Consider the following 22,842-nt stretch of genomic DNA (forward strand, 5'->3'; position numbering starts at 1 on the left):
CACTGGTTGTAGAGAGGATGGAGGAGCTCCCACTTTCCCCACCTTTGTGCTGTTTTCTGCGCAACCTGGGAGGCAAACAGTTCTCAGGAACCCTGTGAGCCGGCCCCATTGAAGGCCAACAGGTGTTCATCCAGTGTCAAGAGGATGATCTGGTGGCAGGGGCCACCGGGTACAAAAGCACCTGTTGCTGAAGGCGTACTGGCCTAAGGCGCTCCCGTTGCCCCAGTTACAGTAACGTCTGGACTAAAAATAAAAGGCTTTGCAACACAAGTGTGAGGCTCAGAGGCCAGTGACACGGAAGGAGCTGCGTGTGCCTACACGTGTGGAGGGGAGGTGTCTGCAGAAATCAAATGCTCCCCAGGAAAAGGTGAGACGAGCAGTTACACTGCGAGATGGTCAATGACAGCTCCTGACCTACCATGGGGCCATGGTGGGTTCCGGGTCTCAGACTCCCCCCACGAGGATTCTACAGCAAACAACTTGGGTAAGGTCACCCAGTCTCTGCTCAGAGGCCCTGGCCTTTACTTTCTTGTTTCATTATGTGTCTGATTCTTGCTGAGTTGCTTTGAGTATAGTCTCTCCCTATTTTTTTTTATAACTGCTTTATTAAGATATAATTCACATTCACCCATTTAAGTGAACAATTCAACGGCTTTTTTGTATATTCACAGAGTTGTGCAACCATCATGATAATCAATTTTAGGACATTTTCATCACCCCCAAAAGAAAAACCTGCACCCATTAGCAGTGACTCCCTCATTTCCCCTGAAATCCCCCAGTCCTAGGCAACCACTAGTCTTTCTGTCTCTCTGGATCTATTGTGAACATTTCACGTAAATGGAATCATACAGTGTGTGGTCGCATGTGACTGGCTTCTTTCACTCAGCATAGTGTTTTCAGGGTTCATCTATGTTGTAGCATGTGTCAGAATTTAATCCTTTTTTGGACAAATAATATTCCACTGCATGGCTAGACCACATTTGTTTCTCTGTTTGTTAGCTGATGGGTCATTTCCACTCTTTTGGCTATAGTGAAAGTGAACGCTCATGCTGTGAATATGAACAAACGCTATGGACATTTGTGTCCAGCTCTTTGTGTGGACCTGTTTTCATTCCCTTGGGCATATTCCTAGGAGTAGAATTGCTGGGGAGTCTATGTTTCATCTTCTGAGGAACATTTGCCCTTAGCTTTAAGTGCAAATACAATTCCCTCATCGCATTTATTCCTTGATTCCTGCAAGTGGGAGATGGCAGTTCCATCTTTGTAAGTGAGGGAGCTGAGGCCCAGAGCACCCAAAGGAGAGCAAATAATAACAGCACCGCTTGTACTAAGTGCTGGCATGTGCCAAGCACCATACAAAGTGACCTAACTGGCATGCCCTTGCACCCTCACAACAGCCCTATGAAGCTGGTATGAAACTTATCCCCATTGTGTAGTTAGACAATTTAAGATTTTTTTTAACACAAACATTTATTATTTCGCACAGTTTCTTTTTAAATATTTTTTTTGGTGGGGAAGATTGGCCCTGAGCTAACATCTGTTGCTCTTCCTCTTTTTAAATTTCTCTCTCCTCAAAGCCCCAGTACATAGTTGTATATCCTAGTTGTAAGTCCTTCTAGTTCTTCCATATGGGATGCTGCCACAGCATGGCTTGATGAGTGGTGTGCCTGCATCCAGGACCCGAACCGGTGAACCCCGGGCCACCAAAGTGGAGCGTGCAAACTTAACCACTGTGCCACTTGGCCAGCCCCAGAAAATTTAAGATTTTGAATAAGGCCACACAGTGCTGCGGCCCGAGACTAGAAGTCAGTTCCACCTCAGTAAATTTTAGGCCCTCACTGGCTCTCAAACCCTCTGCTATACAGTGGCCTCTGAAGGGTCAGTAAGTTCTCCCCCAGCCTCTGGCATGGTAAGGTTTGCAGGGCCTGTTCTACTTGACCTCTACCGCATGGGACACTCCGGATCGCCCTTTGCCCTCCCTCCTCTCTCACCGTGTCCTCAGTCTCCCTGGGTCTTTCCTCTCGATCCATCCAAGAGCCCCTTCCCTTCCTCACGGGTCTTCCTGCCTCCAATTTTCCCCATACACACACATTGCCTGAATGGTCTGTCTAAAACACAGAGCTGGTCGACATTCCTCATTACTACTGAACGGTATAAATTCTACGCTCCATAGACTGGGCTATAAGACCCTCATCTTTCCCCACCCTCTATCCTCCCCTTTCATCCCTACCGCCCAGCCACGAAGAACTGCTTGCATTTCCTCAGAGACATCCCCTGTGTCCTTTCTCCGGGACTCCGTATAAGCAGTTTTCACTCCCTGGAGCATCCTTCCCCACTTCTTTCGCCTGGGGAACTCTTACTCATGCTTCAAGGCCCAACTTCAATATTCATCTCCTCTTCTCTCAGTGTCGTCTTCCTCCACTGGGTACTCCCTCCCCGACCTCTCAACGTTTGCTTTGACGTCTTCAACACAAGCTGTAACATCGGTCTCCCCAGCTGGACTGTGTGCCCTCTGAGAACTCAGACTGGGCTTTACTCCATTCCGTGTATCTCCAGGCCTAGAACAAGACCTTGCTAGGCTGAATGAGCAAATGAATAAATTTTCTGTATCTGCGCTGTGCAATACGGTAGCCATGAGCCACATATGGCTACTGAGCCCTTGAAACATAGCTGGTCCAAACTGAGGAGTGCGGTAAGTATAAAATACACACTGGATTTCAAAGACTTAGTGTGGAAAAAAGAATGTAAAGTATCTCATTGATAATTTTTTATATTTAAACAGTATTTTGCATGTATTGGGTTAAATTAAACATATTATTAAAACTAATGCCACTTGCTTCTTTTTACTTTTTTAACATTGTTAGTAGAAAAATTTTAAATGACGTATGTGCTGGTCTCCCAGCTTCCTAACTGCTTCTCTTGGTCTAAACCATTCTCCACACAGCAATCAGAATGACTCTTTAAAATGTCACTTGAATCATAGACAGTTGAGTCTCATTATTAGTGGCAGTGATGTTCCATAAATTTGCACAAACCCTAGGGGAAATACAGGGTGCAGTTCCTGCCAGCGTCTAGTCCCACGTGCATCAACCAATTAATACACAATCACGTTTTATGAGGGTTTCTGTTTGAAGACGCCTTATTTAATGGATGTCGTTGATTCTGTAACACTGAACGCAAGGCCAACAGCACCGTAACTCATGCCTGTACGAAGCTTTTCTAACACGTAGCCTTCTTGCGCTTAGGAACACTGGACAGCGCTTCAGCACTATGCTCGAGGGCCATTTAAAACAGCAAAATCACCAACCAAAAGCACAAAAATGCGAAAAATATCCCTCTAAATACCCACAAAAATGACACTTGTTTACAGCATGAGAGCTGAAACAAGAAGGCAGAGTGTCGCCTTATTCAGTCTCAGCTGAAAACGTGCACATCATGCGACCCAAACCTGTCCCATTCTGCGTACGTCCACAGGCTGGACAGCGCCCAAACTCAAACGCGGCGGGGCGGAAGGAAGGGGCGCCTGCCACGACGCCCTGCCGCCGGCGGGGCCGGGCAGGAGAGCTCACGGGGGCCTTCCCCGTCTTCCAGTCCCTTCTTCACGTGACAAAACAGGCCCCGGACCCTTCCACGTGCCCCGCTGGGCCGAAGCGTCTCCGCTGCCCCTGACGTCACCAGGGCTCCTCCGGGGCCGCTGAGAGGCCCGCCCCGGCGCTGACCTCACGGCCCCGCCCCTCGCCGTGACGCCACAGGCCTCGGCCCCGCTCCAAAGCCTACCCGCCTCCTTCTGACAGACGCGCGACGGCGACCTGCGGAGTCGGCCGTTCCTGCTGCCGCGGCCGCCGTGGGTGCCGCGGTGACGGTGAGTCGCCTCGGCCATTCGAGACGGCTTCCCGCGGAGCCCCCCGGAGCCCCGCGGAGCGGGACTGGGCGCTCGCGGCCCTCGAGGGAGGGGATGACCTCGGACCGCGGAGCCCCCTCCCCTCCCCCGCCCGCGGCGCCCGCGCGGTGCATGCTGGCGCTGTAGTTCCCCGGGCCCACACCGCGCGCCTCGGGCGTGGGGACGGACTACTCCTCCCAGAGGCCTCTGGGCGGGCGAGCGGGGGGCGGTGTGCGTGCAAAGCCCCGCTGGGCTGAGGGTCTCGTCCTCCGATCGCCTGCACCCTACTTGTCTTGGCGTTCGCTCGGCCCTGGGCGCCTGGGCTCTCGAGGTAAAGGGACCCCGGGGGCGGCGCAGCGGGCCCGTCGCCTCCTCCTGGGACGCTGATACAATCCAGAACAGCCCTGGGGGTTTTGACGTCGTACCGTCGCTGGGTTGGCCGGCCACCCGCGGGGCTGCGGGGACAGCTTAGCCTGGTCCGGGCGGGCGCCGGGGCCCGGTGCGCGGGTGCTATCGGCCCGCTCCTCGGGTCCCGCTTATCACACCTGCCACATCTTCTGTAGGAAAGGTTGGGGAAATACCATCTCTGGTTTCTGCGGAGGCTGTTTCCTTAAGGAAAGGGAATCGGGAGGAGAGTCCCGGCGACAGAGAAGCCCCTGCTGCGCTGCATGATGACCTTGGCAGGCCCGAGGGGCCCCGCGCGGCTCTCCCTCCCCCTACCCGCTCCGCTTGCCAACATCTGTCAATCCCAGTGCGCGCGGCACATGCCGGGCCAAGTGGGGAGGCGGTGACCTGGTCTGGCTTTGGGCCCAGCTTCATGCCATCGAGGACCTTGGTGTAGTTGAACTCACGGCGTCATGCGAGCCCGGGTTTGGGCACTTGACTCGTTTATGGGTGTGTTTCTGTTTTCCCCTAAATGTTCTCACGAGGCCTCTCAACAGGTGTCAGGTAAGGATTGAGCCCCTGTAAGTTTCTCCACACGTAGGCCGAAAATCCTCTGCATCACAATCACCCGGGCCCTTGTTAAAAGGGTCGACTCCTGGGGCCTACCCCCCGAGGTTCTGATTCAGCAGTTATGGAACGTGGTCCAGGACTCTATATTTAATAAGTTCCCCAGATAATTCTCGGGCACACTTGGGGATGCGAACCTCTGTCCTAAAGCGAGGAGGATGGAGGACCTCGGGCATAACATTTATACCAGTTTTTAACCTATTCTGGAGCCTGCGGCCGGGGAGGGCACCGCCTAGGCGGGTGTCACCTCTCTCCTTGGTACTTTGTTCCTTCCCTCAGGGCGAATCTGAGAGTTGGGTGGGGAGAGGCATGGCAGCTCTGCCTTGCCCTCTGCCTCAACATTTAATTATGACAAATTTCAAACATACTAGAAAAGTTGAAGAAATTTTACAGGGAATACCCATAGAATACCACCTAGAATGTGCAACATTTCATTGTGCCTTATCATAAATCTAACCATCCAACAGTCCATCTTGTTTTTTTGTTTATGTGTGTCAAAGTAAGTTGTGAACATCAGTCTGTGTCCCTCCCAAATAGTTAATCGTGCATATAATTGCGTAGTCTTAGGATTCTTCTTGCTTATTGTTTTTTAACTAACAGAAGCCCTGGGTATTTGCAAGTCTCTCTGCCTGTCTCCTATCCCTGAGGAGCGGGAGGTTTTTCTGTAGGATGGGCCTCTGGAACCAGGAACGAGCTTTCTGTGGGCTCTTACAAGATTTGAAAACAGCAGGACGTGGTTCTAGAATCACCCTAAGAGCAGGAATATGGAACGTGTGACACAGAATAACATTTCAGGGAACAAAACTGTTTTGAGGGGGAGCTAATGGAATGTGTCCTGATAGCCAGGTTGCCTCAGCAGATCGTGTTGGCAATAATCAATGTAAGTCACCAGCTTGCACGTTCTCTCTCGGCTCTTTATACTATAAGCTTGCCCAGTTTGATCCTGCTGGTTCGGTTTTCTAAAGCTTTAGGGGAACAGGGCTGCATAACTCAGCTGACAAGCTTTGAGTCCCTTGGGCCCAGGTACTTTGTTCCATAGCCACAAACAGCAACCCCTAACCCTGTTCAGTTGTCTGAGAGGGAGAGAGGAGAAGAGTGAAGAGGCATCTCCACTTTCAGAAACACCATTCAAAGGGCATGGACATATTTTTACTCGTAGAGGACACAGGGTAGTGTGGCAGTTAAAGTCATGGCATCTTAGATTGATGTTTCTGTCTTTATGTGGAGGAAGGCAGTTGTGCTGGTGAGAAGGCAGCGTGCAATGGGAGCTCTGCAGAGAATGTTGGCCCTTAGTGGGGAGGAGAGAGGAGGAGAGCCAGGCTGGCAGTGGTGGCATGAGGTTTATTGTGCCTCCACAAGGGGACTTGAAGACAGAGTACACAGAATGGAAATGTGCAGGTTTCTGTCTCCTGGTCTCTGCATAGTCAGGGCTCTCTCAGACACGTCTCCTGGGACGGGGTGGAGGCTGCCTTGTAATTTAGTGCTGCAGAGGAGTGGGGCACCTGGCTTTGTGGCCTGTGGCAGAGCCCCTCCCTTGAGAGGGCCACTCACCCAGGGAGAAGCAGGTCCGGTCACTCCTGAGCCTGCAGCCTCACTACCTCTCCAACACTGAGAGTCATCAGGCTCTGGTGCTAATGGGGGGGTCCTGGGACCAGTACTTCCTAGACTGGGCAGACCACGCTGGAGGCCTTTCTGTCACTTTCAAGCTGTGTGACAAAGCATTTGCCCTCCCAGAGCCTCCCTTGCCTCATCTGTGATAGGTGAAGAGCAACACCCAGGCCAGATGAAGACCTGTGTCCCCTGTAAGTGCTGAAAAGATGAGGGTCCCCTAATGTTAGACAAGAACAGCCCATGCAGTGCAGGGTAGGGGAGTCCACTGACATTCTCACTCTTTCCATGAAAGCTGTTGAGATGCGTTTTTGGTAACGTCGGGTCATGTTTCCAGAAAACATTTCTCATCACCTTTTTGGTGCTTCTGATCTGTGGGTTCTGTGAGCCCCTGCATGATCTGTCTACTGGATGACCCAGCTCCATCTCTTCTTAGCACAAGGAGGTGTCATGAGGGTCCAGTAAAAACTGCGAATGTGCTGGATACATAACGTGCTCATAAGTGTTGATTCAGTCTGAATTCAGATCTAGTCGAATGTCTGCACTTCCCCTTCAAGGAGAAGTAGAGGCCAGGGAAGGTGGACGGCGGTGGAAGCGTGGACAAGTTTCCTTGGGTGGGGTTCGAGGAGAATCCTAGCCCTTCAATGCTTCGGGAAGAAGCGAGCTGGTTGTCTCCGTTCTAATTAACGTTAAGAGCAGTAGCCTGACAAGTTGGGGAACAGCAGGAATAGATTTCATTGGCGGTGTGTGCCCTTCGTGTGTGCTTTGTGCCCACTGACAGTGCTCTCCCCTGTGTTCTGTAGCCGCAGCAGCCGTGGGGGCAGCCCAGGTTTCTGTCTCACAGCTGAGGAAGCAGCTGGAGTGACTGAGTGGCTTGTCCATGGGTGCCGAATAATGGCCGAGCAGGGCTCCAAACCCAGCTCTCCTGCAACAGCAGGGACTGAAGGGAGCGAGGCTGAGGGGAAGCTGGGCTCTCCCAGCCCCATCGTGAAAGCTGCCCCATGGAGTTGAGCCAGGAAAGGGGTTTCTTCCTGACTGGATTTTTAGCCATAAATGAAGACACTTTCATCAGGAAGCTGGTGGACTCCATCTCGGCCGAGGCTGTGTTCTGGCCCCATGGCTGTGGGTGGTGGGCATTTGGGTTAGGAATAGCATAGGAAGCCTTGTCAAGTTAACCCCAAACCTCACGGACTCACCTATTCAACCAGCCTGTGTCAGGTGCTGATCAGGGCCCCAGGGATCTGAGTGGGAGAGTCCCACTGTTTTCCAGCGGGGCAATGAGTGAGGGCCAAGGAAACCCTGGCAGATTACAAGAAAGGCTCAGGTTTGCTGGACAGAGGGTGGGAGAATGTTTGGAGCCTGAGGGAAGGGTCTATGAAAAGCTCCTTTGGTGGGGGTGGGGGTGAGGTTTGGTTGGTTTGGAGAAGGGTGAGGTACAGTCTGGGGTGGGTAGAGCAGTGTGGTAGAGAGATCTGGAACGCTGGGGCAGGTGTGGACTTTTCCCCTTAAACCTTGACCAGTAGATGAGATAGTGGATCTGAGAGCTTTTGGAACGATGGCATTAACAGTACTTGCTGACAGGTCAAGGCGTAACGGGCAGAGAAAAGTCTGGAATGCCTCTCAAACATCCATCTTCGTGACTGGGGTACTGCTAACTGAAACACAGCCTATGGGATGGGGAAGAGAGCTCCTGCCCACAGTACCAGCCAGGCTGTGTCACTCATCCACCCAGTCAGCCGATATTTGATATGCTGCTGGGGGCTGTGGAGAGACCTGCCCCAGGCACCACCCCTGCACTCTAGGGGCTGCCCGTCTGACCCGGTAGGCTGGCCCTTGACAACAGCCTTCTGTTTGCTCCCTGCTCTTCATGACTGTTGCCCCAGGCTTGGAATGCCTTGCTTGCCTTCCTGAAGGGCCTGCCTAGGGCCCACCCAGTCCCTGAAGCTTCCCCAGTGCCCCAGCCCACAGACCACCCCTTCCCCTACCAGAATACCTTATGTCATAGATTCTCATTGGGGTTTTGCTCAGTATGTTTTATAAATTCTGCAGTGTGGGCTGGTTTCCCAGCTGGATCTTCGGTTCCCTGAGGGCAGGGACCATGAGGTGAGTGACTTCCATAGAGGGTCCATAAAATGTTGGCTAAATTACAGAGTCAAGAATCTTAAGTATTCTTAAGCAGGTAGTCACTTGAAAAAAGAAAGAAAAAAAACTTGGATAGTGGGTTTTGCTGAATAAAACTGGCTTATCCTAGAACTGGAAGAATTCTGCGCTGCTCCAGGTGAGAGGGCCTCCTGTGACCACTTCTCAGCTCTCGGACTCCCAGGCATTCTATATTGCCTGAGGCTCACGCCTCAGTTTCTGCCCCCATGTAGGCAAGCTCAGGTTACCTGTGTTTATCTGCTTTGCCTGGGGAGCGTGTGGGACACATGGTGACCCATTTCTCTGTGGCTGCAGTCAAACTGGCCCTAAAGAAACGGTGCCTGTGGAGGTGGGAGCTAAGTAGTATAGGGTTCCCCACGCCCCGCAGCGGCCTCTTGATAACAGGACTTTGGGGGACCCACATTAGTGCAGCAGGCATAGTGCAGGAAGTGGAGAAGTGTGGACAACCTGACCTCCCAAGCCCTCCATCTCACTCGGAGTGAAAGTGGGTGTTCTTCAGTGGCCAGAGGACCTGGCCCTCCTCCCCTCGCTGCCTCTTCAGCCTCTCTGTCCTCGGCTCCTCACACTTGCCGGGCACCCACTCTGCCCCAGCCACCAGCCCCGGGCTGTGTGGACACACTCCAGGCCTCTGCACTTAACCTCTTCTTGCCTGGACCTGTTTTCCACAGCTGTGTACATGGCTCGCTCCTCACATCCATCCAGTCTTTGCCTGAATGTTCCCTGCTCAGAGAAACCCTTCCTACTTAAAACGGCAGCCCCGCGGCACTCCCCTCCCTGCTCTTTGTTCCTCCATGGCATGCCTCACCATCTGATGCCTTACATATTTTACCTATTTCTGTGTTTTACAGCCCCCCCCCCCCCCACCGGAATGTAAGCTCCATTAAGACAGACATTTCCCCATCTTCAGGACCTAGGAAAGTGCCTGACGCTAGTGAGTGCTCCGTATTTATGTGCTGAATAAAATTGCATGCTGTGCCTGCATTTCAGCTGTCCCATTTTTCTGTGGCTGGTAAAGTCCTGAGGTGTAGGGACCATGGTCTGTGTGCGCCCTGTCACTCCCTGAAGCGCGGGGACTAAAGTTTGAATACAGAGTTGAACTCCCAGGTGAACATTCAGTGGTAGGTCCTAAAGTCAGCTGGTAGAGCAGAGACTTCATGGTCCAGCTGCCCTGTGAAGTCCTCCAGTTGCCTGTGAGCTGGGAGTTCAGAGACACTCGCTACAAAAGGAGACAACATGCACACTCCATGTCCCTTTCCCCTCCTGAGCCCTGCCCTCACCGTGAGGCAGGGAGACTGGTCAGCTCACTTCACTTATTTCTCTTTTTTTGTTCTGGGTACAGTGAAGGCCATGTAAACTCATGACAGAATTCCACTGTGTGAAGCACTTTGTGGGCAGTATAAGATCCTACTCAAGCATGTTTTGAGAAAGATTTTGGAGAATGTGTGAGGAAAGAGCCAGGGCTGGGACAGGTGCAGTGGAAGGAGCAGTGGGCGGGAGTCAGGACTTGTCTCCCAGCAGCTGGGCCAGGCTCTGGGTCAGGGCGTGGCCGAGGGCAGGCGCTGAGTGTCTTGCCCACAGTTATCTCCCGCCCTGCACCCGGTCCTGCCTGTGGTGGGTGCTTAGTAAACGTTTGAAGACTAAACGAACATCCATCTGCTGAGACTTTGGACTTCGTGATCTCTAATGACATTTCAGGCCTGAAAGGTGGTCTCCAGTCGTGTGAATCATAGAGAAATACATGCATAACCAAAAGTAAGGCAACCCTAGATATCACATGCGCTCCCATTTTTCCCAAGGAGAAGATCCAGAATAATGCTTCTCTCCCAACTGGCACAAGTGAACTCTTCAGGTCAGATGTCCTTTTAGAGTGACAGGAATTTAAACTTCCATCTGCTGTATGTTCGTGTCATGTAATTTAGAATACTGATGAGATTTCTTCCCCACTCACGTTTCCCAGAGCACTTTTGTTCCCGTTCTTCCCTTTCACCTTTGTGGACACTGTGTCCTTGTCATGGATGCCAGACCCACGTGATGATCACTGCAGGTGGTCTGAGCGCCCCTGGCTACAGGGACCCATCCACTGGAGAGTGTATCCCTGGCCCGTTGTGTTTTCTCCAGGTTTTTCCATCAGTCCTGTAACACAGCTTCTTCCCATGTGCCCTTTAAAGGGGCATTTATGGCAACGTCCAACCATTGCAATTATGGGGTCTCACCCCAGGAATGATTACTAATCTGCTACATGTCTACTGTCTTTTGGCTTTTTTCTTTTAACTGATTCCATCCAGGTGACCTCTAGAAGCACGTCACGCTGGCACTGACTGCAGTGAACGTCCTTCACCCAGCAGTGCTTTGTTCAAAACAATGGAGAGAAGGCCTTGTAATAGGAGGGATTTAAATGATGCAGAGACACTCCATTACTATTCGGAGTGAAAATGAGGAGGACTCTTGTATATATTCAGGTATATACAGGAACTCCGAGCAAGAGAAGGCAGAAAAGCAAAGCCATTCTCTTGGGAGCGTAGAGGTTTGCTGCCTCCCATGGAATGGGGGGACTTGGGTAAGGCCTGGCTACAGGCTGAGCTCCTCTCCTGGGCCAGCGAGACCAGGAGGCATTTGTGTCCAAAATAAGACTCCCAGCTGGGTGGCCATGACTGTAGTGGCCATGTGGCTTGGCTGCACTTAAGGGCCTCTCGCTTTTTCCTAGATCAAGGTGGTACGTCTTGATCTCAGATAACTGATTAAAACAGTCAATCCAAAGACTGTTCTGTGTCAGCTCTATGAAGGCAGAGATAAGGATTTTTTCTTTTCAGGCCTCTGTTTTGATTGCCTGAGTGATGGTTCTTTAGACTCGTGGCATTTCTAAAATTAGTCAGCCTTTTAGTTCCCAAGTCCTGCCTGTCCGACAGGTACAGATGACTTGCTTATTCACTGGTGGTTGCAGCTGTATCTGTTTGGCTCCTCATTCCCCTCCTGTCCATACTTTCTCCTTCTGTGCCAACAGTGGAACACGCAGAAACCAAGCCCCTGAGCCCTGTCCTGCCTGGGGCCAGCTCCGAGGGCTGGAGATCGCTGGACAACAAGTTGGAGGCCTGGGCTATACTCCCAGTGCCAGCTCCAGCTAGTGGCCTTGGGCAAGCCCAGTAACCTCACTGGTCTTAGTTTTAGCATGTCTATTGGGATTTTTTTTACCTACCCTCCTCTGCCCGGAGACCCTCTGCTGGCTTTCCAGGCAGTTCTCTGAGACTAGACCACCTTGGATGGCCTTTACATTCTGACTTTCTGGATCTAGACCCTCAATTTTCCTGGAGCACTGGGAAGGTGACCTCCTATAGAGACCTGACTCATGCTACCACAGTCACGTGAGACTGATGTAAAGACCATAACGCCAGCTTATGAGAGGAAAACTAACAAACAGTCTAGTCCTTGGGTTTGCTACTTGGAGCATTTCTTTTCCTATAGGCAGGACTAGATTATAGTCAGAGGCACCTTTCTGGACTAAGAAGGAATACACATAAATTTAACACAATTATATGAGCATGTTGAGGAAGAAACCAATCAAAGGAGCTGCCCATCCCAGAAAAACTAGAAACTACACGTAAATAAAAAGTTTCTGGGGCTGGCCTGGTGGCACAGCGGTTAAGTTCACATGTTCCGCTTCTCGGCAGCCCGGGGTTCACTGGTTCGGATCCCGGGTGCAGACATGGCACCGCTTGGCAAGCCATGCTGTGGTAGGCGTCCCACATATAAAGTAGAGGAAGATGGGCACGGATGTTAGCTCAGGACCAGTCTTCCTCAGCAAAAAGAGGAGGATTGGCAGTAGTTAGCTCAGGGCTAATCTTCCTCAAAAAGAAAAAAAACGTTTCTGTATGTGTGTTTATATATAAACAAATCCAAAATCTCACTACCCAGAGAAAACCCTTCTGAACATGTCGTGTGTAATGTATATGTAAATACACACTTTTAAAGTAGAATCGCACTATACATACTGCTTTTATGTTCCTTCTTCATTCAGTGCTGTATCAAGACCATCTCTCTATGTCACTAAAAATAGATGTATATTATTTTGGGGGGGCAAATACAGTTAAATTGTGTAAGTAAACCAGATGGGTAAGCAGTCCCTTTGGTTGACCATCAAGAATTGATACATGTCAACATGTTTGCATGTGAATCTTTGCTCATGTGTTCATTTATCTGTAGGAGAAATGCCTCGAAGTGGAATTTATGAGTCAAAAAGAACATACAAATAGCAAAACTGTCCTCCCGAAAAGTCATGTTACGTGCTCCGCTGTGGCCCAGGTGCTGCTGAGGCTGTCACGGGAGACAGAGTGGTTTGCCAGGGCTTGACAGGAATTCTGCATGATGTGAACTGTATGATTCTTATTGTCATCATCATCACAGTTCCTAGAAATCATACTACTTTTTAGTTTAGAACCTTTCTTTGAGTCCTGCCTTGTTGATGTTGCTTGTGATAAGAGCAACCAATGTATTCTCTTTCTTTCTTTTTTTTCTGTCATATTGTGTACTTGCCTTCTCATGCTCTGTTTGCATCTCTATAAATACAAGTAAGGAAAACAATTTTTTGTGTTTATTGAACACTGTGACAGGTTCAGAGCTGTGTGATCTTCATATACGAGTCATTTATGCCTTATCACAAATCTGTGTGTCAGGGGTGGCTGCTGCCATTTCACGGATGAGAAAACAGAGACTCTGGAAAGTTAGGTGGCCAGATGGCTAGCATGGAACCTAGTGCCTGGGAACCAGTAGGTGAGGATTCTGCCCTTCCAGCTTGGCCTGTGACATCAGGGCTCAAGCCTCCCCGTGGAACAGCACGGGCGATGGCATCTGGGGCCACTGGCTTAGGCTAATCTACTTGCTCTGTTGAGACATGATACTGACCAAGGAGGAGTGTGCAGGGCTGGATGGGAGGAGAGCAGACAGATGGGAAAACCACGTCTGCTTTCTGGTCCTTTCTGTGTCTTAACTTTAGCTTGTTTTGAAGTGTTTAGAATTCCCAAGGCATTATGTACATCCATGTTCAAGTGTAAAAATAAATGGTTCACAGCCCCCAGTGATGCTATGTGAGGGAGGAATTGTCTCTCTAGTCCTGCCTCCATTAATAAGGACAATGGAAAATGGGCTGCATTCAGGATTTCCCAGTCCTGCAAGTGCTGGAACTTGGCAGTTTGAGGGTCTGCTCAGCGAGCCTGTGGCCTCCACACTGGCAGAGGTGGTGTGAGCTAGAGAAGCCGTCTTTGGGAAGTCCGTAATGGGAGCTTGTCAATTATGGGCCACTTATTTACGTACCTTCAGGCCTGAGTAGTGCTATATATTTTTAATGACACTTGTTTTCCTTCCTTGTTAATAATTAACTGGAAATTTACCAATCACAAGTAAATTCTGGCTACAGTGATTTGAGAATTGCTGGAAAACTAGCACTTCCGTATCTCTGATTATTTGGATCAGGTCTGGCTTCATTTACTAGGAAACACAAAGTAACAAGTTCATTTGTTTCTCTCTCACGTGGCAGATATGGGAGGTGGTCAGTTCAGTGCTGGAATGGTGTCTCCATGGTCATTCAGGGCCTGAGCACCTTTGGTCAGCCTTAGTACGACTTCCATTCCCAAGGGCACCTTATGGTCAAGCATGGCTGCTAGAGCTGTCACATCCATATTCCAGGCAGCAGGCAGGAGGTCAAAGGTCCATCTCCTGGCTGAGGTGGCTCCCCTTTTAACACCTTCCCACAAGTTTGTACCTCACTCTGCTTATGACTCACTGGCCAGAGCTTAGTCACGTGGTCACAGGTGACTGCAAGAAGGGCTGGGAATGTCTTACAAAGACACTGCTGCCCGGAATAAAAATGGGATTCTGTCTTCTAGATGGGGAAGCTGAGGCTCAGAGAGATTAAGTAACTTGTCCAGGGTCATACACTCCGTTGGTGATGGGGGGGCACCACTCCGTGGAGAAGGGCGGGGGTGCTGCTGCCAGGGTGCTGTGGGCTGCTTGGCCCTGTGGTCCTTGTCCTGTCTCTTGGCCCACATCCTCCATGGGGATCTGTGGTCTGTGAGCTCTGGTAAAGCAGCCCTTTGGACTGAGTCCCTCTGAAGGAGTCCTGAGGTTGGGCACGGGTTCCAGGAGGCTATCTAGTCACTACCAGCAGGTGCAGCCTCCATCATTAGGCCTTGTGTCTTACTGTTCCTGCCGCTGTCCCCCATCCCCTCCTTTGCCTGCTGGTCTCTAACTCGGCCTCCTCCTCTTGGCTTACTTGGAGAGAGGTTCCCTGACCCCCAGAATGGGCCGATCTTTCTGTACTTTCACAGTGCCCTAGACTTTGCTGTACATCATTGGTCACACTTTGTAATTAGGTTTGGGGGTTTTGGTGTGATTATTTAATGCCTGTCTCCCCCACTCAATGTAAGCTTCTGGAAGGCAGGGACCACGCCTCTCACTCCCTGCCACTCCCCCAGCCTGTACCCAACAGAGTCGATGCTACACAACTATCAGCATGAACAGACAGTTGGCTATTCCCAGAGGAACCACCATACCCTCTTCTAGGGCTTCTGTTGAGTGGCCACCACATATACTGTTCTTAAGCCCACTCCTGGGGACTTGAGAGAACAGGACAGTACGTGGCATTTCCCAGGGAGTCATTGGCCATCCCTGGCAAATAAGTCCCCCGTCATAAGGACACCTCACACTGCATGGTCCTTCATGTCTTATCCACATCTGTGTCTCAGTTCTCATGCAGCTTCCAAGGTGGGCAGGTGGAGTACGGACGATGAAGTTACCTGTGGACCAGGCCTCCCTGGGAAGGGGCATGTCCCATTGGGCCTGCATGCTCAGCAGGGGCTGAGTGTGCCCCCCTCCCCATATCTCCCCATATCCTGGAGACCCAGGGGACCCAGGAGAGTGTTTGGCTTTCACCCTGGGTCTCTGCCCCTCCCAGAGCAGTGGGCGCCTCCTTTGTTCAGCAGATGGGAGGCTGTAGGAGAGGCACAAAGCTGCCTTTCAGTTTCCCCAGCAAAGCCCCAAGCCCTGCTCCTGGCCAGATGCCTGGAACCTGCCTCCTGGGGACAGGGGAGCCCCTCTGAGGCCAGCTGGCATCCTGGTGCCACGGCTGCTGGGAGGGTGAGCTCCTGGGGGACAGGCAGGGAACAGGCCAGCCTGGCCCTGGGAAATATGGCCCTGCAGCTTGTTGCCCAGCCACCTCCCTACCACCAGTGTCTTGGGTGGACGCCCAGGGTTTCTGGGCAGAGTGCCCTTCCCAGGGGCGTTACTGACCGTGCAGCTCCAAGGCAGCCGCCTGTAAGGAGAGATGGCCCGTTAGGAGGATTGCTAATACAGATCTTCCTCGACTTACGATGGGGTTACGTCCTGATAAACCCATCGTTAAGTTGAAAATATTAAGTAAAAAATGCATTGAACACACCAAACCTACTGAACATCATAGCTTAGCCGAGCCCACCTTAAATGTGCTCAGACATCTACATTAGCCTACAGTTGGGCAAAATCATCTAACACAAAGCCTATTTTATAATAATGTGATGAATGTCTCATGTAATTCATCGAATAGTGCACTGAAAGTGAAAACCGGAAGCTGTCTGGGTACAGAATGGTTGTCAGTGGGTCAGTCCTTCACCCTCGTGACCGCAGGCCTGACTGGGAGCTGTGGCTCGCTGCCGCTGCCCAGCATCATGGGAGAGGATCGGACCACATTCGCTAGCCCAGGAAAAGATCAAAGTTCAAAATTGGAAGTGTGGTTTCCGCTGAATGCGTGTTGCTTTTGCACCATCCTAAAGTCAGAAATCAGAAGTCGAATCATCATAAGTCGGGAACCCTCTGTATCTCTTCTTTCCAGAAGTTGTCTCAGGAATCTCACAGAGCAGGTGGCCTCAGCTTGGCTGTGCTGCGGATGAACTCTGCCGGGCTGAGCCGCTCGGGCTGGGTTTCATTATGAGTCCCCGGGACCCTGTGGGGAGTACACACCAGGTTCCCTGATGTTGTGGGAGCAGAAGCTGCCATGGCAGAGGAGTTGGTGCCTGTTGTGTTTTCCTTGCTCTTGGAAGTTGTTCAAAATAAAGGATGATACTAGCAGGTGCCATTTATTCAGTGTTCTTGTGTGTTAGGCCCTAAGCTACTGCTCTGGGCATTTTGCATACACTGTTTATTTTAAAGTTTGCTCCAACCCCAAGAGGTAGGCATGATTACCCCCATTTACAAGTGAAACAGGCTCAGTGAGGTCACATATCTAGTAAATGGTTGAGCTGGGTCTGACTAGTCTGATGCTTCCTTGAAAGCCTTGCACGTTGCAGCAAGCACATCCCTGGGGCAGGGCCTTGGTGCAACAACAGCTGGCTTGGACTCACCAGGACGGACCACTCTCAGTCTTGGAACTCAGTCCTCTGGGCTGCCTCACTCTGCTTTGCCTGCAGCCACCCTCTTACAGTCCAGGGGTTCCCCTAGCACAGCGGTTCTCGAAAGGTGATGTGCAGTCTCTTGGAGGCTTCCTGAGACCTTCCAGGGGGCGGAAGGGCAGAACTGTTTTTATATCAACAGTAAGACGTTGTGAGTTGTATTGCCTTTTTTCATTGTGTTGGCATTTGCGTTGGTGGTGCAGAAGCAATGGGGAGGGAAACTACTGCTGGGGTTAGCTTGACTCAAACCATACTAGTCGTTGTTGTAATTGTGTTCACCACACACACATGCCAGTTTCATTTAAGAAAAAGCAATAATGGGCCCAGCTTGGTGGTGTAGTGGTTAAGTTCTCGTGCTCCACCTTGGCAGCCTGGGGTCTGTAGGTTGAGATCCCAGGTGCAGACCTACACACCACTCATTAAGCCATACTGTGGCAGCATCCCACATATAAAATAGAGGATGATTGGCACAGATGTTAGCTCAGCAGTAATCTTCCTCAAGCAAAAAGAGGAAGATTGGCAATAGATGTTCACTCAGGGCCAATCTTCCTTGGCAAAAAAAAGAAAAGAAAAGAAAAGAAAAGAAAAAGCAGTAAAAATGATAACTCTATTAAATCTTGACCCTTGAGTACACATCTTTTTAATATTTGGTAATGAAATATGAGGCACACATAAAGCACACACACATGAAGTATGATGGATGCCACAAGGAAAAGCACAACATGTACAGTTGTTTGAGTTGTGAGCTCAACTACCTTTTTTTGTGAAGCTCCATATTTACTTAAAAGAATAACTGACACACAAACTCTGGGTATTCAGACTTGAGGAGTTAGCAGATGTTTTCTTGAAAATGAGCAAAGTGAGCCTGCTGCTTCAGGAAAACAACTGACCTCTTGTTTTTGTATATGTTGCCAATGATAAATTTCTTATCCTATTTGTTGCCCATGATAAAATTTGTGCTTTCAAATGAAAATTAGTTAGAATTTTGGAAAACTTCTGTCACTGTAAGCTTGCCAAACTTCTGATGAGACTGGTGGTGATACTAATGATGTGATTTTTCTGAGGGGATATATTATTTAATGAGATGTGTTAAATTGCTAGATCTACCTGATCAGGGCTCATAATCGTGAACCAGTATTTTCCAAATGACCCATGCATGATGTTACAAAAGATCCATCCTAAAAGCAAGGTAGCCCAATGAATTTTATTGTAACAGAGTAGGGAAAATTCATTGGTAAGAATTCAGATTGTCTATCACACTTGAAACTACCACTTGTCAAGTGTGGGTGTAGTATCGAAGACTAGCCACAGTTCTCTGCAAAGACTATTCAGATCCCCCTCCCTTTTCCAACCACTTATCTGTGGGAGCTGGATTCCCATTACCTGCTTCACCCACAACAACCTATCACAACAGATTGGATGGAGAAGCAGAGATGAGAAGCTAGCCGTCTTCTCTTAAGCCAGACATGAAAAACATTTGCAAAAATGTAAAGCAATGGCAGTCTTCTCATGAAATTTGTTTTGGAAAGTAGTTATTTTAAAAACTTATTTATGTTAACATATAATGAATTTATTGTTATTTTTAATCAATTAATAAATACTTTTTTAAATTCCTCATTTTTGACTTCTAATATGGTAAGTATTGATAGATATAATCCACAAAAACAGAATCTTTTTGGAGTCCTCAACAGTCGAGTGTAAAGGGGTCCTGAGACCAAAAAGTTTGAGAACCACTGCTCTAGCAGACCCTCAGGGAAACTAATGTCAGAGAGTCCTCCTTCTGGGCACCGTCGTCTCCCTCCATCTCTTCCTCATCCCCCTTGCTCATTGTCAGTCCTCCTGGAGTGCCCACTGTGCACAGATGGCTTTCAGCTTCAGATTGCCCCTCCCCGCCCTCTGAGTCAGTGCTTTCCTCCGGAAGGGGGTGTTGGTGTACTTCCTCAAGAGGTCCTGTCTGGGGTGGGAGAGACCTGGGGGGGGGCAGGGTTGGTACCCCTTTGGGTGTGTGCAGGACAGTTTAGCCTGCAGAATCGAGTTTGCAGCAGTGGCTGTAGCCAGTGAGCAGTATATCCTGCTGGCCCGGGCCCGGACCCACCCAGCTCCCACAGGGAGCCTGCCTGGCTGGCTTGGGCTGCTGCCAGTTGGCCAGCTTTGGCCCTGGACCAACAGCAGTGCCCCACAGTGAATGATGAATAGCTGGGAGCACAGCAGAATGCCAGAGGCATTTCTCAGGGCCCAGAGGTCTTGTTCTTTCAACTCCTCTTGGAAGTGGGGAGACCCAGAGGGAAGCAGCTGAAATTGGCACACCAGGAGGCAGAGACCCATCCCCTCTTCCTGACCAGAGTCAAAGCTGCCCGTCACTGACCTATCGTGAAATTGTATTCTTTTCAAATTTTTTTTATTTTTAGTTATGCAAGTAATATACAAATACCTTCTGGTTGTTTTAAAAAAAAAAGTATAATGAAGGAAAGCCTTGCCTCACTGGACTGTGGCTGCCATGCTTCAATCCCAGGGGCAACGATCTTGGTCTGGGGTGTTTCTTTCTCGTCTCTTTCATTTATATCTGTGTACACACAAAGAGAAACATCCAGGGCCAGCCCTGATGGCCTAGTGGTTAAAGTTCAGCGCACTTTGCTTCAGCAGCCTGGATTAGGTTCCCAGGTGTGGAACCACACCACTCATCTGTCAGTAGCCGTGCTGTGGTGGCAGCTCACATAAAAAGAGGAAGATTGGCAACAGATGTTAGCTCAGGGCCAATCTCCCAGCAAACAAACAAACAAACAACAGAAATATCCAGATCTGAGTGGGTTTTGTTTTTTGAGATATAGTTCACATACCATAATCCACATATCATATAATTCACATACCATATAATTCACAGTCATAATCCACCCGTTTAAAGTGCAGTTTAGTGGGTTTGGTATGTTCACCAATTTTGCAACCATCACCACTGTCTAATTCAAGAGTATATTCATCACCCTGGTAGATGTGTTTTTTGACCCTAAAGTGTTCCCTTCTTCTGCATAGCAAGTCTGCCAGATACTGGACATGTGCCAGGCCTGGGGTTTTAGTCCCAGATCCCCAGGAAGACTGAGGCTCAGGGAGGGTCTTGACTCCCCATAGGAATCAAGGCCAGGGCTGTCTGACTCCAGAGCTCCACACTTTGCCTGGTTCCCCTGTTTTCCATTAACTGGCAGACAAATCCTTGCCCCTCAGAGAATGGGAGAGGGGGCTGGGGTCTCGGGTTCTTGCCATCCTGACTCCACATTGGAAGACTGTGTGTTCTTTCCTTGCAGCTGTCACATTCCTCCTGGCTGCTTAGAGTATTGTGTGGGATGCAGACAGAGCCTGGGATTGGTGGGGTTGGAGTTGGGGTGGGTGGAAGGCATTGAGGCAGTTTTGCTTGGTTTCATGGCCCCATACCCTAACACCCACAGTGGGCATCTCAGAATGTCGTTTTCATCCTCTTACCTGGGAAAACCCTCACCTGGCCCCTCCTAGAGCTCATCCAGAGAAGAAGCAAGAGCTGCTCTGTGTGTCTGAGGCCTGATCAGTCTCTGCGACGTGGCTGAAGACAGAGCTGTGTCGAGGGGCTGAAGCTGGGCTTCCAACTTAGGGATATGGAGCAGAAGTTTCCACTCTAGAATGGATCCACAGTGAGCGCTGAGAAGGCCCAGGATCTGCAGTGGCTGCTGATCCAGCCCAAACAGCAGGTGATACTCAGGATTCCACTGGGCTGAGGAGGGAAGCTGTGGGTGTGGCTTTGCAGAAAGCGCCTGGCTCTGTACCTGGGAGAACTGTGTCCTGCCCCCAGAAACCCCCAGCACCTGCTACCCTCGGGAAGGTGACACTGTAGCAGGGAGGGGGCAGGTGGTGCGTCCACAGACAGACAGACGTGGAGACATACTTCATCTCACTTTAGGGTGACTGGAATAATTCCCTCCTACGTAAAGAGCATGGTGGATTCTAGGCTGTATTGTTGTGGGCATGGGCCAGATCGGGCCTCAAGGGACACGTGTAGGCCCGCTCTCTTCTCTCCCCTGTAGGAGTCCCAGAGACCACTCAGGGCCTCTGGCTCCTGGATACACTCCCTGGGGCCTCACTGTCCCCTGTGGCAGGCTGTGGCCCTTTCCATTCGACAGGTTTTCTTGCAGATCCTCTGAAGGAAACAGGCCTGGCATATGAATGAGAGTGAACAGCATGGGAAAGCTGCGGACTTCACAAGTCTTGAGCCTTCGAACTCAGCCACCTGCCCCTTGCAGCCTCCCTGCCCTGGCGAAGGTCAGGATCATTCCAGGACAGTCCTCCACTTGAAAATGCAGTCGAGGGGACTTTGATCTTCTTTGTCAGTTTGACCCTTGAGGCCTCTGTGACAGGATGCCATCCAGTAAACCAGCTTCCGCCCTGCACACATTTCTGGATACTGCTTAGTTCCAGGCCAGACTTCCAGCTTCTGGAAAGCAGCTCTGCCTCCCCAAGAGCCCGTGGCTTCTAAAGTAAGAGCTGTCGAGGCTGGAACGGCGGCACATCCCTTTTATCCAGAGCTAAGTGGAAATTCCCCAGCATTCCTAAAACTGTGCCTGAAAACAGGTAAACAGGAATTTAAGGCTCAGAGGAAGTCCTTGAAAACACTTAAAACTGTGACTGTAAGGCCGTAGGACCCAGGTGTGCAACTGAGCCGTGTTTACTTTCTCTAAAATGGAGGTGCTCAAAGGGCTGCCCTGTCCGCTGGTCTGATGACTGAGTTCATACTTGTTCAGGACACAGCACAGTGTAGCCCCCACAGCAAGCACCCAGGGAATGTTACCTGATTCTTACGATGGTGTCAAGATTACTACTTCTCTAGGTCCTGCTTCAGTAATGTCTCTGGGACCTCTGCAACCCCGCAAAGTTTGGAAGAGAAGTATGTTCCTAAAATGTACCACCTGCCCTCGTGGCCTGTGTTGGGGGTGACTGTTGCTACACGTCATTGAACCTCTGACAGGTGTGCCAGCACTGTTACGCTGTTACATGACTTCATTTAAGAATTTTAATTCTCATTTAATGTGCTTTGGGTCACTGAGAACACCTCCTCCCCAACGCTCTTGGATGAGTTGGGATGAGTGAGGCGCTCATGAAACCTGTGGCAGAGTGGATTCTGAGCTCTGAGGCCCTGGGTGCCCTGTTTTTGTGCCCTCACACCTGTGCCGCTGCGGCTCGGCACCTTGTTGGCTGGCCAGCTGCTGAGCTGTCAGCTGCATCTCTAACTCTGTTCTCAGAGAATTTATCTGTATTTTATTATTATTTTACTAGGTAATACTTCCGCATCCACAAAATCCAGAGTGTAAAGGGGTGCACTGTGTAAAGTCTCTGTGTCCCCAGAGGAGCTCCTGTTTGGTTTATGATAGACTTAGGAAGGTTTTCATACAATTCCCTATTTATTCACAATTCAGAGCTACAAAATCTAAACAGGAGGCTGACAGGCCTGTCTTGGGTTTCCAGGGCTGCAAATTGACTTTATTGAACTCCCAGGACCCCAGGCCTCCCTCTCCTCTGTTGGGAACTGCAAACCCATGGGTCTTTCGGCCCCTTCCTTAGCCTCTTGTAGCTGCCACTCTGGCTCCTGCCCAACAGCCAAGTTGCTGGAGCTGTGATCTCAGATTCCACATTTGCATTTGTAGCCTAATTTGAGCAGTGTGCATTTTTACTGGAAAACTGTTTTGCTTTTGGACATGTGACTTTTTCAAATGATTATTGCATTCTTGGAGTTTTTATCACACCTCAAATAACATA

General features: G+C 50.2%; 2 protein-coding genes across 20 annotated transcripts in view; one reads left to right on the forward strand and one right to left on the reverse strand.

Moving 5' to 3' along the window:
• The window catches only part of C14H16orf96 (chromosome 14 C16orf96 homolog), a 51,238-nt gene extending 47,224 nt beyond the window's left edge, over nt 1-4,014 (reverse strand). For both annotated transcript variants that reach the window (XM_070485033.1, XM_070485032.1), the window contains exon 1: nt 3,778-4,014. In XM_070485033.1, coding sequence (XP_070341134.1) covers nt 3,778-4,014 — 237 coding nt within the window. The remainder of the gene's footprint in view (nt 1-3,777) is intronic.
• Nucleotides 3,723-22,842, forward strand: part of CDIP1 (cell death inducing p53 target 1) — a 37,827-nt gene continuing 18,707 nt past the window's right edge. For 3 of the 18 annotated variants that reach the window (XR_011494354.1, XM_044746282.2, XM_070485053.1), the window contains exons 1-2: nt 3,735-3,862; nt 20,572-20,783. The gene's annotated coding sequence lies outside the window, so the exon portion shown is untranslated. Of the gene's footprint in view, nt 3,863-4,033; nt 4,212-20,571; nt 20,784-21,212; nt 21,352-22,842 lie in introns of those variants that run through there. The other 15 variants (XR_011494352.1, XM_070485051.1, XM_044746284.2 and 12 more) reach the window with 9 other exon arrangements.

This window comes from Equus asinus, chromosome 14 (genome assembly GCF_041296235.1).
Source record: "Equus asinus isolate D_3611 breed Donkey chromosome 14, EquAss-T2T_v2, whole genome shotgun sequence".
In the NCBI taxonomy this organism is placed as follows: domain Eukaryota; kingdom Metazoa; phylum Chordata; class Mammalia; order Perissodactyla; family Equidae; genus Equus; species Equus asinus.